At 35.3% G+C, this 15,215-nt stretch overlaps 1 protein-coding gene across 2 annotated transcripts in view; it reads right to left on the reverse strand.

The window, feature by feature from the left end:
- The window catches only part of bib (MIP channel family protein big brain), a 48,072-nt gene that overhangs the window by 13,177 nt on the left and 19,680 nt on the right, over positions 1 to 15,215 (reverse strand). The window contains exons 4-5 of one of the 2 annotated variants that reach the window (XM_089089497.1): positions 11,323 to 11,403; positions 3,093 to 3,192 (exon numbers count right to left, since the gene is read on the reverse strand). In XM_089089497.1, coding sequence (XP_088945623.1) covers positions 3,093 to 3,192; positions 11,323 to 11,403 — 181 coding nt within the window. Of the gene's footprint in view, positions 1 to 3,086; positions 3,193 to 11,322; positions 11,404 to 15,215 lie in introns of both variants that reach the window. The other variant, XM_089089496.1, reaches the window with a different exon arrangement.

The raw sequence follows: 15,215 nt of genomic DNA on the forward strand, positions 1-15,215 counted from the left end.
CTTCCTGTGTAAATTCAAAGCCAACCTAATTGACTAGTGGTATCACATTAATTGCATTTTGATTAATTCCTAACATAGTGATATCTCTTATTTCCCACGCAATCACCTTCTTTCCTATTTTTGTTTGTTTTCTAAAATTGCGAAACGAGATTACAAGTAATAAAAGCTATGTGGGCTTATCTCAGATATGAGGTCTGGGTGTCCATTGAGGGGGAAGGGGCAAGTAGGCCTTCCCTGGGTTTTAAAATACCTTTGTTTTATTGTTTCTTAGGGAGTGGGGGGGGGGGTATGTTCATAGAATAAATGAACCAAAACATTAAAGTGCTTAAGCTTTTTTTTTTCAATATTAGTATCAGAATTGTCGCAGTTTTTTTCATTTTATATAGTTTCTGCAGTAATGGTTCTCACATTATAATAGTTTCTACTATCATTCCTTTGACTTCACATTTAAGTTTGCTACCTACCCACGTTTTTAGGTATCCCCACACTAGATAAAATGTAAAATAAGTTTACTGTTACCCATCAAGAGCTACGAACTTAAACAAATTTGCCTGATTTTCGAATAAGGGAGGAAACACCCTCAAAAGTTGAAACGATCTTAATGAAAATCATACCATCAGATTCAGCATATCAAAGAACTTTCTAGCAGAGTATTTCTTTTTTTGCCAGAAGAAAGATCACGGATACTTGTTTTTTTGTTTCTGAAGAAGAGGCTAACTTGGCCCCCTCCCATGCCCATTTTCCCCCAAAGACATACGATCAAAATTTTGTGGTTACCATTTCATTCGGCATAGTTGAAGGGTCCAATAACTATGCCTTAGGGGATGACATGACCCCCATTGCTCCTTGGAAAAGGAATCCTAAGTTATGAAATTTGCCTGTTGTTCAGATATAGCGTTGGTTATTGTGAAACATTAATTAAAAAAAAAAATCCACAAAATAAGTTTTTCAAAGAAAAGTAAAGAACTCCACTAAACTAAAAATGAGCAGAAACAAAATCAAATTTTCTATAAAGCGTAAAACTACCACACACCCTTTTAATTTTTGAGCTGGATGATGTAATTAGGGTATATTAAGGAAAATGTTAAATATGATATTTACCACTATAAGAAGAAAACTAGATTTTAACAAGTTACGCATTACGGCGGCATTACGTGGAGTTTTAAAGAAGGGAAGGTATAAATACCATCTCAAAATAATCAAAAAGTATTTACATGTATTTGCAAAACTAGCGACTTAATTACTTCTGAATAGTTTTACTATCATAACATAAGTATTGTTGACCAGGGGCGTACAGTGTAATGGGACAGGGGGGGGGACAACTTCCCCTCTCATACCCCAATTTGTTCCTCAGCTGAAATTTAGTTTCTTCTAGAATCTTGTCAAAACTAAGATAAGCCTATATAATTCAAGCGTCCAATAAAAAGCGTCAGTTTTCTTTTGTATTGACTTTATGGTATTATATGGCTCATTTTTCGGTTTTCACTGTCATTTTAACTTGATTTGGAAAAATTGGCTCCTCCTCGCCCCCCCCAGGTTTTTGACGAAATTACGCCACTGTTGTTGACGAAACACCTACATTTCTGAGTCAGTCATAAGCATTTAATGGCTCGTGCGACCTGGTGTAAAAGAAACATGACAGGGCATTTACGGACTTATACAATGGCGGTGATATATTTTCCTAAATGTTTTTTTTTTCTTTGATCTTGCCCCCTCCCCTCGGCAAGAACAAAATCGGTGTAAAAAAAAATCATTAAATTGTTAGAACAATACATGGTCAGTTGATTTGATGTGAGCTGTTAGCCATAGCTGATTAATTAATCACGAGTTTATTATTTCTCCCAGGCGAGGACACACACAAAAGTGTTTGAGTAACTACGAGCCAACTCTCTGAGGAAACACCTTCGTTCCTAATTTTCGAGGAATATTATTCATTCCTAATGACTTCTTCAAAATTTTGACTTTAGTGCTCACTAACTATTAAGCAATTAAATTTAATTAACCTAATTAATTAAATACGAATAAAATTAAAGACAACAATTATTAAAAAGTAGCAAAAGGGACCTCAAAAGTAGCAAGCTAGTAGCTTTTAAGCAGAAGTAGCTTTTATCCATCGTTGCCCACCATGGAGGTCGATCCCATGGACAAGAATCAAAGTCGGTCAGAATATATTTAACACTTGTGCAACCGATTTTTGTCCATCTGTTCCGGGTGAGGGGGGGGGTGTAACACTAGACAACTTGAAAAGCAATGTTATACGCAATAGCGTAGACTTAGTAAGAAAATCGATGTCTCCAATTTTGTCTCTCCCAGCGTCATCATATAGGACGGATGGCCGTAGAAAAATAGAGATGAATTATTCGACCATAAATCAGGCATGTGCACAGAACTTTCTTTTCTGAGGATCCAGAAATTCAAGAAAATATAGGGTTTCAGGGGAGAAACCCCAGGGTGCTCCCTAGGGTACGTCCCTGTTACAAATTTTGGATACTGATCCATTATTAAGCAGAAAAACGGTTCAGAGCCCATCCAACTATTCCTGTTTTGCATTTTGGGGCGCATATACCCACCCCAGTTATAAACAGGATCGGGTGTCGTTGTCAGAAAGACATTCTCAAAAACTACCTAAGTTAATTATAATTTTTCGTTTTTTACCTCTAATGTTTAAGTGTAATCCTTCCTTTTATATAAGGTTTATACTAAAGTATAATAAACGATAGTGCAGTTAGACGTGTAAAGCATCAAATAAAACATGAAAACAGTTAATATTTAAGGCAAGAAGGAGAATTAAAATCAATTCAACTTAGTTTTGCTTTATTATCATACGATAAAGAACAAGTCCTTCTCCCCATCTCCAATGGGATTGATAATGTCATAAAAATCAATTTATTGAAGGACATTGCAAAATTGACTACAAAGAGGGAGTGCTTAGAACGTCGTTCAAAGCCAAGTCTCCCCTAAAAAAGGACACGCGACCAAATCCTGGGAAAGGGATCAAATAGACGCTCCCACAGTAAATCCCCAGTGAGGATGAGGAAATCCCTCGAGGATGTTTGGAAAAGTAGAAGGGATTTTAAACTTATCACCTTCACCTGTTGACTTTCTTTGGCAGCCATCTTGATACGTATTAAAAACAAACTCGTGTATAAGTCCTCCAAACGCGCCACCAAGTAATGGTCCAATCCAGTATATCTGAAATGAAAACAGAATTTCAATTCAAAACCGGGGGTAATAAAGTATACGAAACCAAACTATCATGCCAGTTAAGGTCTTAACATATTATTTATATCTATGTAATAATCTATACATTCGTATATGCACATATATATATATATATATATATATATATATATATATATATATACGAATGTATAGATTAATACATACATATACATATATGTTAAAACCTTAACTGGCTCTGTAGCCAGTTCAAAACCGGGGGTAATAAAGTATGCGAAAACAAACTATCATGATTGGTTTTCCCTAGCGAGACGTTCTATATATATATATATATATATATATATATATATATATATATATATATATATATATATATATATATATATATATATATATATATATATATATATATATATATATATATATATATATATATATATATATATATATATATATATATATATATATATATATATATATATATATATATATATATATATATATATATATATATATATATATATATATATATATATATATATATATATATATATATATATATATATATATATATATATATATATATATATATATATATATATATATATATATATATATATATATAACTGGCTCTGTAGCTAGTCAAAAAATTATACAAAATTACCTCTAAAACTATCAAAACAAAGCATTTTTATAACCTTTTTCTTTTACAATGAGTATAAACTCCTTAGATTCTTTTTTTTCGGTCTAATCAAACCTTTTTTTTCTTGTTTTTGTAGTTTGTTTTTTGTTCTTCTTTTTACATGATGCACAAGATGGACTGGATAATGAAAGCAGAGCCTTCATTGTTTAAATAAACAAAACTAATTGACAAGAATGAACACAAAGCAACTAAGCAACCAGAAAAAATACCTCAAGTTGCAAAATAAACTTTGCTATGATATGTCTCAGAAATCTAAGAAAGGGGGTTTGGATCTTGGCTTAGCTCGAAGAAATCTTGAACTATAATCCAGGATTTCTCCATCCGTTCCTATATTTTACACGCAACTAGCATTTCTTCCAAATTTAGCCCCGCTCCCAATAATTAGGTACGTGCTCAATGTGTTATCGTACTTAGTTCAATGAATGGGACAGGGCTTTAATAATGGGGTAGGGATTTTACTATCAATAGCATTGCGCTAATACTGTTCGGAATGAGTAGCCTATAATATTCATTGTGGGGTTATGCATCCTTAACCACCTGATGGACGTCTTGAAGCCCTACTTGTTCTCCAGCACACATCATTGTCTCACCCTGATTCATCGTGCCACGTATGTCGGACTGCCACAGCGCGTGGTACAAATTTACGCGATGTACAAGATTTTTGAGAGCGTGCAGAGTTTTGATCTAAACTCATTCGCAAAATACATTTATCCTGCACACAGAGCCTAGATTTTGGCCAAAACCCAAATTCAACTGGTCTAAACTTAGCTAAGCAAGGTCAATCAAAACATTATCGAAATGATTCTGATCAGCCAGCACTGGCTAGTTTTGACATGTCAATGAACTCTAAAATCTGAATTCTATTAGTATTAGAGCTACCCGAGGCATGCCCATGCGCAGGGGGGGGGGTCAAATCTTAAATTTCGTTCAAATTTCTTGGCACTTACTGAAATTATCCCATTAAAAATTACTATCCCACCCAAACAAAAAGAAAAAGAAAATGCAAGTGAGGTGAAACAAGACCAGAGGTGAAACAAGTAAATGGGCTGAAAGAGAATGGGAAGCTTAAAAGAGTGGCCCTTCAACGATTTACCATTGGGAGGTAGGGATTAATAACTAGCGTCTGGTGACTTCCATAAAAATGGGGTAGCCTGACTGATATTATTAATCCGTAATGATAGAGGATTCAAGCCGTAATTTTCCTTCAAGTGATAGTTAATCAGCATTTTTTTCTAAAATTATTTTAAATCGAAGTCCTGTTTGCATAAAGCAGGCTTAGGCTAGCTTTGGAAAATTTCGACAGGTTAAACAGGCTATTTGATTGGAAGCGTGTAGGCCTACTAGTGACAGAATTCTGCTGTCTCTACGCCCCCCTACATTTTAAAATACCTGAAAAGATAAGTGTGCAGCAGTTCAGAGTGGCTAAAAAAGATAAAAAAAAAGAGCCAAACACAAAAAACCAACAGCACCACCAAACGGTAGATGGCGTTGGTCATTTCCTTTTCAACACTAGCGCCAGTTTCTGCTCTTATAAGTTCCCCGTGGTCTTTGAATGAGCTTTTAGTCTTACCTGCTACTTTCCGAATTCAATTCATTAGTTACGAATTCAAATTGATGATGTAAATATGATCTTCATTAAATGCAGAACTTGATGTTTCAGTATCTGTTAGCTAAAACATGACATTTGACAAATAAGAGCATTGCGAAATCATAAAACAGACCTGTCATGATGATTAACTGAGCTCTCCACGGGTTTCATCTTTCAAGAGTAAAAAATCTCAGAAACATTATCCGCAAAACCAGATGAGTTCCATATGAAATACTCCGAACCTCTGGAGGCAATGTGTTAATCAGTCGCAATTAAACTGTGAGATAAACCGAGCTTTAAGTAGCCTACATTCGGAGTGATTTATAACTGATATTAAATAAAAAAAAAACAAGTTTTTTAAACTGAAAGTAAGGAGCGACATTAAAACGAACAGAAATTATTCCGTATATGAAAGGGGCTTTCCCCTCCTCAACGCCTCGCTCTTTACGCTAAAGTTTGACTCTGTCTCACAACTTTATTTTTTAAAACAATAAAAAACTTTAGCGTAAAGAGCGAGACGTTAAGGAGGGGATAGCTCCTTTCATATACGGAATAATTTCTGTTCGTTTTAAGTTTAAATGTTGCTCCTTACTTTCAGTTAAAAAAACTTGTTTTTTTTATTTAATTTCTGATCGTTTTTTAGTTAATGCAGCTTTTATTTGCATAAAAATTTTACTTTTCTTTTGCTAAATGGATGTCTTTACAAATTAACTTACGTAACTAACTTCTATATTCGTATATTTTTCTTCTGGCAAAAAATACAAAGTTGCAGATTTTTGCAGATATGAGCTTGAAACCTATGTAATAGGGTTTTCTGATACGCTGAATCTGACGGTGTGATTTTCATTCAATTCTTTCACTTGTAGGGGATGTTTCCCCCCTCTTTAAAAAATCGGGTAAATTTTCTCAGGCTCGTAGCCTTTGATGAGTAGTACTAAACTTAATAAAATTTATAAATTTAGAATCATCATTATAAACCCATTCTTTTGATTCATTTATTGACATCAAAATTTCGTTTCTAAAAGTTTCGATTACTATTGAGCCGTATCGCTTGTTTTTTTATTATTTTTTTATTACGTATATGAGGGGGTTCTCCCCTTAGGCAATACCGCGCTCTTTACGTTAAAAGTTAAAAAAAATTTTTATTCACAAACCCATGAATCACAAAGGCCGTTTAATTATAATATATAGCTCTTTTGAAAGAAATAAAAAAAAACTGTAGCGTAAAGAGCGAGTTATTGACTTGGGGGAGAACCCCCTCAAATACACTATAACTTCTGTTCGTTTTAAGTTCTAATATTCCTTCTTACATTTCAGTTGAAAAAACTTGTTTTTTTTTTATTTAATTTCTGATCGTTTTTAAATAATGCTTGGAAATCCGGCGCCCCCTTCATAGAAATGTCCCTTACCCCAAAGAAACATCCTCCACGGAAATATTCTCCAGGTTAACCCCCTCCTCTAGCCCCCCTCCAGAAAAAATCATTACTGAAAATGGTTGTTTACTTCCCAATAACGAATAAATAATGCTGGCAATTCCGGCGCCCCCTTCATGGCAATTTCCCTTCCCCCATGAAAACTTCCTTCATGAAAAGATCCTCCAACATAACCACCGACCCACCCTTCACTCCCACTATCAGAAAAAAAACCACCTTAAAACTTCTGTATACGTCACAATAACCACTACTAGGCCTATATGTTAACATTGGGTAAAGTTCATAACTTTTAGCCCTCCCCCTGGGGTCTTCGGGGGATTAATTCACCCTTAAGGACATAGTTATCATATTTCAACCATGCTGAACAAAATGGCTATCTCAAAATTTTGATCAGGTGACTTTGGGAAAAACAAAATGAGCGGGTGAGGGGGCCTAGTTGCCCTCCATTTTTTTTGGTCACTTAAAAAGGGCACTAGAACTTTTATTTCCGTTCCAATGAGTCCTCCCAAGATATTCTAGGACCACTGGGTTGATACGATCACCCCTGGGGAAAACAAAAAACAAACAAACAAATAAACCCGCACCAGTTATCTTTCTTCTTTCAAAAAATGTAAAATTCCACATTTTTTTAGATAGGAGCTTGAAACCTCTACAGTATGGTTCTCTGATACGCTGAATATGATGGTGTGATTTTCATTAAGGTTCTATAACTTTTAGGGGTCTTTCCCCCTTTTTTTGAAAATCAGCCAAATTTTCTTAGGCGCGTAACTTTTGATGGGTAGCACTAAACTTGATGAAAGTTATATATTTGAAATCAGCATTGAAATCTGATTCTTTTGATATATCTATTGGTATCAAAAACCCGTTTTCTAGAGTTTCGGTTACCATTGAGCCGGGTCGCTCCTTACTTACAGTTCGTTACCACGAACTGTTTGATTAACCATATTGCACGTTGAAAACCTATTGCTTTGAATCATGTTGGATCATCTTCGGCGGAAATTCTAGATGAAAGTGTTATTATTTTAGAGAGTAGGCTAGTTATGTGAATGAAACTTTCACGAGTGTATCCAGAGCCTAAACTTTGTCCTGACCATAGATTTTAAATTATACCCCCTTCCCCCTCCAATTGCCGTAGATCAGATTTTTAAGATTTATAGAATTTCCAAAAATGTGTCATAACAAAACTGTTATAAGGGGTTTTTCCGCCGTCCAACAGAAAACTGTTAGCTAACATTTTTCCAAACAATCGTTTTTCCGCCGTCCAACTAAAAATTGTTAGCTAACATTGTTAGAGGATTTCTCTAACAAATCGAATGCTTGTTGAAGGAAATTGTTGGGGAATTTAAAGCAAAATATTCAAAAATAAGCAAGATGGGTACTTTTTATGCTTACAATATTGATGGAGAATCGAGGATTGCTCCTATTTCTTATTTTTTTTTCCTTTCCCCTTTTAATTTATTAGAAATATCTTTTCTGGTAATCTCATTGAAAAAAAAAATCAATTCTTTCGTTGAAAAAAATAGGAAAACAACAAGATTGTCACGTAGTCATAGCAATTTGATATGATCAAAAATGAAACAATTTCACATATGCAATCAAATTATATTTTTTCTAAGTTGATCCACTTCCTCCATTTGTGGGATAACTTATGTAAATGCACTAAACAGTTACTTTAGGAAAGCTTAAGCACTGGTATTTTAATTTTTCGTCAAAATTCAATGTACTTTGCCAATTAATAAAATGTTTTGTGTCTTTGTTTTACTTGCTGGCATTAATAGTTATATTTTTTTTCTTTAAGATATGATCTTTTTGAAATATTCTGTTAATTGAATTTCAAAGCTTTGGGTATTATCAATCTGAGATAAACTCTCAGCAACACTATCTAGGTCAGAATTTTTCTTTGAATTTCCTGCCCAATATCATGTTTCTGCGAATTGTGAGCTAACTCTTTCTGTTAGCTAACAATTCTGTTTTTGCTGTCCAAACACATTTTTGTTAGCTAACATTGTTAGCTAACAATTGAACGGCAGAAAAACCCCTTTAGTAAAGCCAACGCACAAAATAAACTTTTGTTCTCGAATCTACTAAAAACACTGATTTCAGCCATGATTGGGTATCTGTATTGGAAAATGTAGAAAGTAAACAGGACACACTTAAACGTTGAACCCCAAATATATTAGTATCGATTCGAGTATCGATATTAGTATCTTACAGTATCGATAAGTGAAGTCCGATAATTTCGTAAGCGTCCTTTTTTCTGTGCATCAGAGGCAATGCCCTGACATTACATACAGTAAAGCTAGGTGCCCACAGAAAGCGAATTTTTTTCGCAGACGAATTTATCAATTCACATTACGAAAGTGAATTCATGTGGTATGCCTTGCATAATACGAAATTTCAAATATGATTTCTAAAAGACAGAAACAAAAGATTTGTGGATTGTTACTATTTTTTAGCTGAGATAAGCTGAAACTATCAAGAAAGTTCTGGGTGATGCCACTTTACCGAAGAAAGGTTGTTTTTAGGAGTTTATTGTATTTCGTCTTGCGAATATCTATCGTGCAAATAAAATTCGACTCGGAGTTAAAAGGGGCGAACTGTGAATTTTGGACGTGCGAAGCTGAAAATATTCGCCTGACGACGACGAATTCGTTTTCTCTGGGCACCCAGCTTAAAGAGCGAAGTGTCTTCCAGTCATTCACATCGCTTTGTGTGAAGAAGTGGTCGAGAAAACTTGGGACTTCCAAGTTGGGAGGGAACTCATTCGACTAGAAAATTAAAGTTCTATTCCCGTTTTTGAGACTGAGTCAAAGTAAAATGCAATTTACCGCAAAAAGCAATACTTTTGGTGCTTTTTCTGTAATATTATCAATGTGACGTCAGCGGATCCAAGTAGAGAGCAAGGTCGAATCCAGGGGGGTTGGGAATTTCCGCCCCTCCCCCCCCTCCCCCAAATGTTTGTCCGACTCGTAAAAACATAACAAAATCGAATATAAACATGTTTTGATGGGTCTTTTGAAGTTTTTTGTAGACCCATCCCCACCCCGAAAAGATAATCCTTTTGTAAAATCCACCCCCGAAAAAAAATCCTGGATACGGCCCTGATAGAGAGGGATAGCTTTAGAACAGTGCTCACTCTTTACTAGGTTCTCACTAAGAAAAATTGGACGACTTTTTCATGTCTGGGATATATCCCGACTAAAGACAACAATATATCGCCTCTTTTCTAGTTGCTTACTGTTTGCTTGATGCAGGGAGTGAATTTAGATTTTGGGCGGCCATACTACCTTATTCAAAGGAAGGGAAAATACAAAAGACAGATATACTCTATCAAGGCGTACCAGGCAGGGGGTTAGGGGGGTTTGAACCCCTCTCGAGATGTTTTTGACTCGTAAAAACGTAAAAAAATGGATATAATCAAATTTTGTATGCGTTTTTATAGTTTTTTGTGTAACCCCCCCCCCCCCAAAAAAAAATCTTTGAGTAAAACTCCCTCCGAAAAAACAAATCCTGGGTAGGGCCTTGTACTCTACCAATATTCACTGCTGGAAACAAATCTGGGTACTCGTCTATTAACCGGACTCTTTTATCTCAATATCGAGACGCATTGAAAAACCCGTTTTCCCGGGATGATACAAGACACCGCTCTAGAGAAATACAATGTATAGCGTGGTTTTAATTGCGTATACGATATTTAAAGTGTTGTTTTTTGGGGTTTTGGTTGTTTTTTTTGGGGGGGGGGCGGGGTCCCTAGGTTAGGTTAGATAAACGTATTTAATATATGCTATGCTTTGCCCCCACCCCCCTAATATGCCAATATAAAGCTCAAATTTGTTTCTAAAATATTATATAGTCATCATATTTTATTTTATTTCATTATCATTAACCAAAATAGCACTATATAAAAGAGTCCGATTAGTAGAAGAGTACCCAAGTCTGTTTTAAGCTAATAAACCTAAAAGGCTAAGAAAAACCAACGTAGCGATAAGAAAAAAGTAATATTGACTGATTTCGCATTGTCTGTAGCTAGACCAAATAACCGCAAAAAAAAATCAAGGCTCAATCACTAATATGTTGTTTTTTAATACAGTCTAATTATTTTGCTGCTAATAAGATAAGTACAACATAAAACTTAAAAGTTTGTTTTTGGTTCCAAAAAGCAATATTAAATCTTAAACCCCTTTGGGAAACTCATATAATGGACCAAGCAAGTTTTCTGGGCGCAGGATCCTCCATCCTCCCTGTGAAATTTAAAAAAACATACATTTTCTTTGCAGTTTTCAGATGATTCTTTTGTTTGTTGTTTTTGAGAAAAATATATCCTTCCCATGAGATACCTCCAAGTTTGTGCATATAAGACCACAGTTTTTTTTGCCTTTTTTTAATCTCAATTGTGCAATGGTGTTTCTAGTACTTACCCAGTGACTATCCCATTTGTTCATCACAAACGCCGGTCCCAGCGACCTCACAGGGTTGAACGACGCGCCAGTGGACGGTAACTAAAAAAAACATCACTTCCGATTAATAGATGCCATGTTTTGATTAGTCTATGATTTATAACAGCCCGGTAGTAGGGGTTGGCTGGAACTCGCTTTAAATGTTGCGCCTTGTTTTGAAAGCTAAGGTTAGTTGATTTTGCGATACAAGCGTACAACAAAAGAGCAAGCTACTCGTGGAATGGTGTCAGTTGAGGGGGGTAGGAGGGCCACAATGGCACGTACTATGAATTTTCTTATAAAAAAAAATTACGAAGGGGATAGTATTAAAAAAAAAATTGATTTGAATAACAAGTTCATGAAAATTCAAGAAAACTTCGGGGGAAGGGCAAGGCCTCCCCCTGAGTAGGTGCCAAGATTTCCCTAGACTTAAAAAATAACTTGTAACAAGGTATTCACAACAAGATTGTAGGTATAAATTGATTTAGAAAAAGATGATGTGAGAGATATATGGTACAACGTATTTCAGAAACATCTTAAACAAAAAGACACTCTAAGAGGAGAGCATTAGAAACTATAGGTCAGTCTTGTTGAGCTAATATAATTCGACCTTCTTCAGAAGAAATAAGGAAAAAGCCTGCTTTTTTGTTACTGAAAAGAATGGCGGGTGAAAATAAAGCTTTATCGGAAAAAAGTTGTGGTGCTTATTTAGTAGCCAGACAACACGCGAGAAGTGAAGTTTGGTTAATGCTAATAAAATAAAACAAAGTATGATAAAAAATATAATACTTTAGAAACAAATTTGGGCTATAAATTTGCACATTAGGGGGTGGTGGTGGTTAAAGTATACCATATATTAAATACGTAATCTAAGTTAGCCTAGGTACCTTTTTTTGCCCCTTTAACCCAAAAAAAAACTAAAGTTTAAATATTTTTCACAGAGTGAGCAATACCGCAATAGGCAGCGGAAACCTGTTTTTCATTAGGATCTTTGAGATTCTATATGCGGTTCTTCTCGCGTGCTGCCCGGCTACTAAATAAGTACTAAAGTTGTATATGCATTGGAAGTTAGTAGCAATAAAAAAAAAACTCAAATCTGGTTTGCTACATTTTATAAGTCATCACTAGTTTTAGTACTTATTTACTCCGTAGTGGGGTTTCTCTTGCAACTTCTAGGCTGTTCCGGCAGTTGTTTAGTTCAGTTTTGAACTATATTTGAAATCATCTTAACGTAACACTCAACTTGTTTCTTTGTGAAGATTTCGAACACGACTTTAATCTAAGATTAATTTGAAAAACTTTCCACAAAATAAGTTTTTCAAAGAAAAGTAAAGAACTCCGTTAAACAAAAATTTGCAAAAATAAAATAAAATAATCTACCAAGCGTGAAACTACCACAAATCAGCATCGATAAATAAATGAAACCCACAACGAACATCAAATACCATAAATAACCGAACCAAACTCAAAGTGGGCCGAAATGAATATATAAGTAGGGCGCAAAATACCTTTGCATTTCCAAGGCCAGAACAAAATTTGCACTTTACTGAGAAAATTTAAATGTTTTTACTTTTATAACTTTAATAAATCAAATAATTTAAACGTTTTGATAACTAAATATTAGTATATGTATATTAAACTGACAATGCACATTCATTTGTATTTTTGAAAAAAACAAAAAAAAAACACATTGTGCCCACATCGTTCTTTACTTAGGCAGCGCTAGCGTGCTGCCTATGATACGACCCATGAGTTTATTGTAAGGGGTTGGGAGGCAAACTTCAGAGGAGGTAAAACCAAAACGGACGAGATAAATTTAATTGTAAGCAACACTAATCTTATCATAAAAACCTGAAGGTTTCTGACAAGTGGTCAAGCCCAGTGGGATGAGGTTGATGCCTCACGGGATGGTTTTAATGCGTAGCGCTAATAGTTATGTAGAGATATCAACAGTAGTACTGCCATTTGTCGAACCACAAGTTAGTAGAGCAAAACCAAATATGTCGAAACCGAGCCGTTCCGCTGCAATAAAACCCCAAGCCTTTTATTGATAATAATATCTTGACGTCATTGCAGCATGGTAGGCCAATCAAACTGCAATGGTTGACATATCTATTCCATTATTTATAAGTTTATGCAATTTCATTTATTTGTCACCAATATTTTCAGGATTAATTAGCCTTTCTCGGTCATTCCTTTTGCCCTAATCCGAAGTTTATACATAATCCCAACTTTTCTTGTCCTCATGAAAATTCAGGGGTATGGGGAACAAGTCTATTTTAAAGTATAGAGAGAAAAATGAAGTGTTAAAATATCCAGTTTCCGACTACTGTTATTAGTGTGGTTCGTTTATACTATGCAAGTTTTTACTTATGCAAGTATTGTGTAGTGTTTATATTATGTAATTCTTTACTAGTTGATGCTGAAGAATGTTAGTAGGTGAGAAGTGAATAATTTGGGAAGGGTATTGAATGTTTTGAAGTCAATTAAAGTTTGAGGGTTTAACGAGCAGGGGATAAGCCAAATTTGGGAAATCTAACTTAAAACAGGGGGGAGAAGCTGTAAAGAAGTTGGAACATAAATTCGAGAAGGCGGTGTCTGGTGTCGCGTTTCTTAGAGATTTGGCCATGTATATGTCAACGAGACCAGTCCAGGGGGGGGGGGGCGTTTTGGAAAAAAACTATTCATTGGAAAGGGTCCATTACCATGCATGGTTTAAAAACCAAAAGCTGGAAATTCCGTTACAGGAAAGGTATATTATTGGCTCATTTCAAAATGGAGTCCATCTTTCGCCTTCGTCGTAGCTAGTTGTTCTTGTACTACCTTATTTTCTCTATGTGTATTCTCACGTTATTCAATAAAGACCATGTACCAACGTTTATCGTCTATCTTTGGAATTTACGTAAACCATTACATCTGCCAATATAAAAGGGCATATAGAAAGAACTAAATAGAGGTTTACAGAGTGGTGACAGCAGAGGTTTACTGATGCCTCGCAGGGAGGTTTTACAGAGTGGTGACAGCAGAGGTTTACTGATGCCTCGCAGGGAGGTTTTACACTTGTTTCATAGATAATACTACTAAACAGAGTTGCTACCGAAGGCAAAAATAAATTGTCTTTTCTGTTAGAAAAGTCACCAAAAAACAAATTAGTAGCAAAGATCTTTAGTATATCGAATACGTCCATGGGAAGAAATTTGTCCCCGAATGAGGTGGGAGGATCTTGTAAGGAAATAAAGGGAAATGAGTATTACATGGGAGGGTGCAAAGAGGGAGGCTTTGAACAGATTGGGAGGGAGGTGAAGCGTGCGTAGCTGTATTGGCCACAGGCAGCTTGGTGCTACAGTGATTTGCTAGCAATAGTAGTATTTACGTCTAGTAGCTAGTATCAAATTGCAATTTATCCAACACTACACTTTTGCCCTCATTGTCAAAGCCTTATCAAGTAAAAAAAAAACAAGTTTTTTTTTCTACTGAAAGTAAGGAGCAACATTAAAACATAACACAAATAGAAACTAATCCGTATATTAGGGGAAGGGGGGTATCCCCTCCTCAATACTCCGCTCATCAACCTAAAGTTGTTCAATACTTTTAAAAAAGGTTCTGATTCTAATTAAACGACCCTTGTTTTTCAAAAATCATTCTTAAAGAATTGGGACAAAAGGTCAAACTTTAGAGTAAAGAGCGAGGTATGAGGAGGGGCGGCCCCACTAATATTCGGAATATTTTTTTTCGTTTTATGTTTTAATGTTGCTCCTTACTTTCAGTAGAAAAACTTTTTTCATTTAATATCTGGTCACTTTTCAGATAACCCCAGGAAACCCACATCCCCCTCCCTGGAAAATCCCCCACGAAAATTCTTCTCCATAGAAAGT

Source organism: Artemia sp. Qi Xiang Cuo, chromosome 5 (assembly GCF_049724085.1).
Source record: "Artemia sp. Qi Xiang Cuo chromosome 5, ASM4972408v1, whole genome shotgun sequence".
Classification (NCBI taxonomy): Eukaryota; Metazoa; Arthropoda; class Branchiopoda; order Anostraca; family Artemiidae; genus Artemia; species Artemia sp. Qi Xiang Cuo.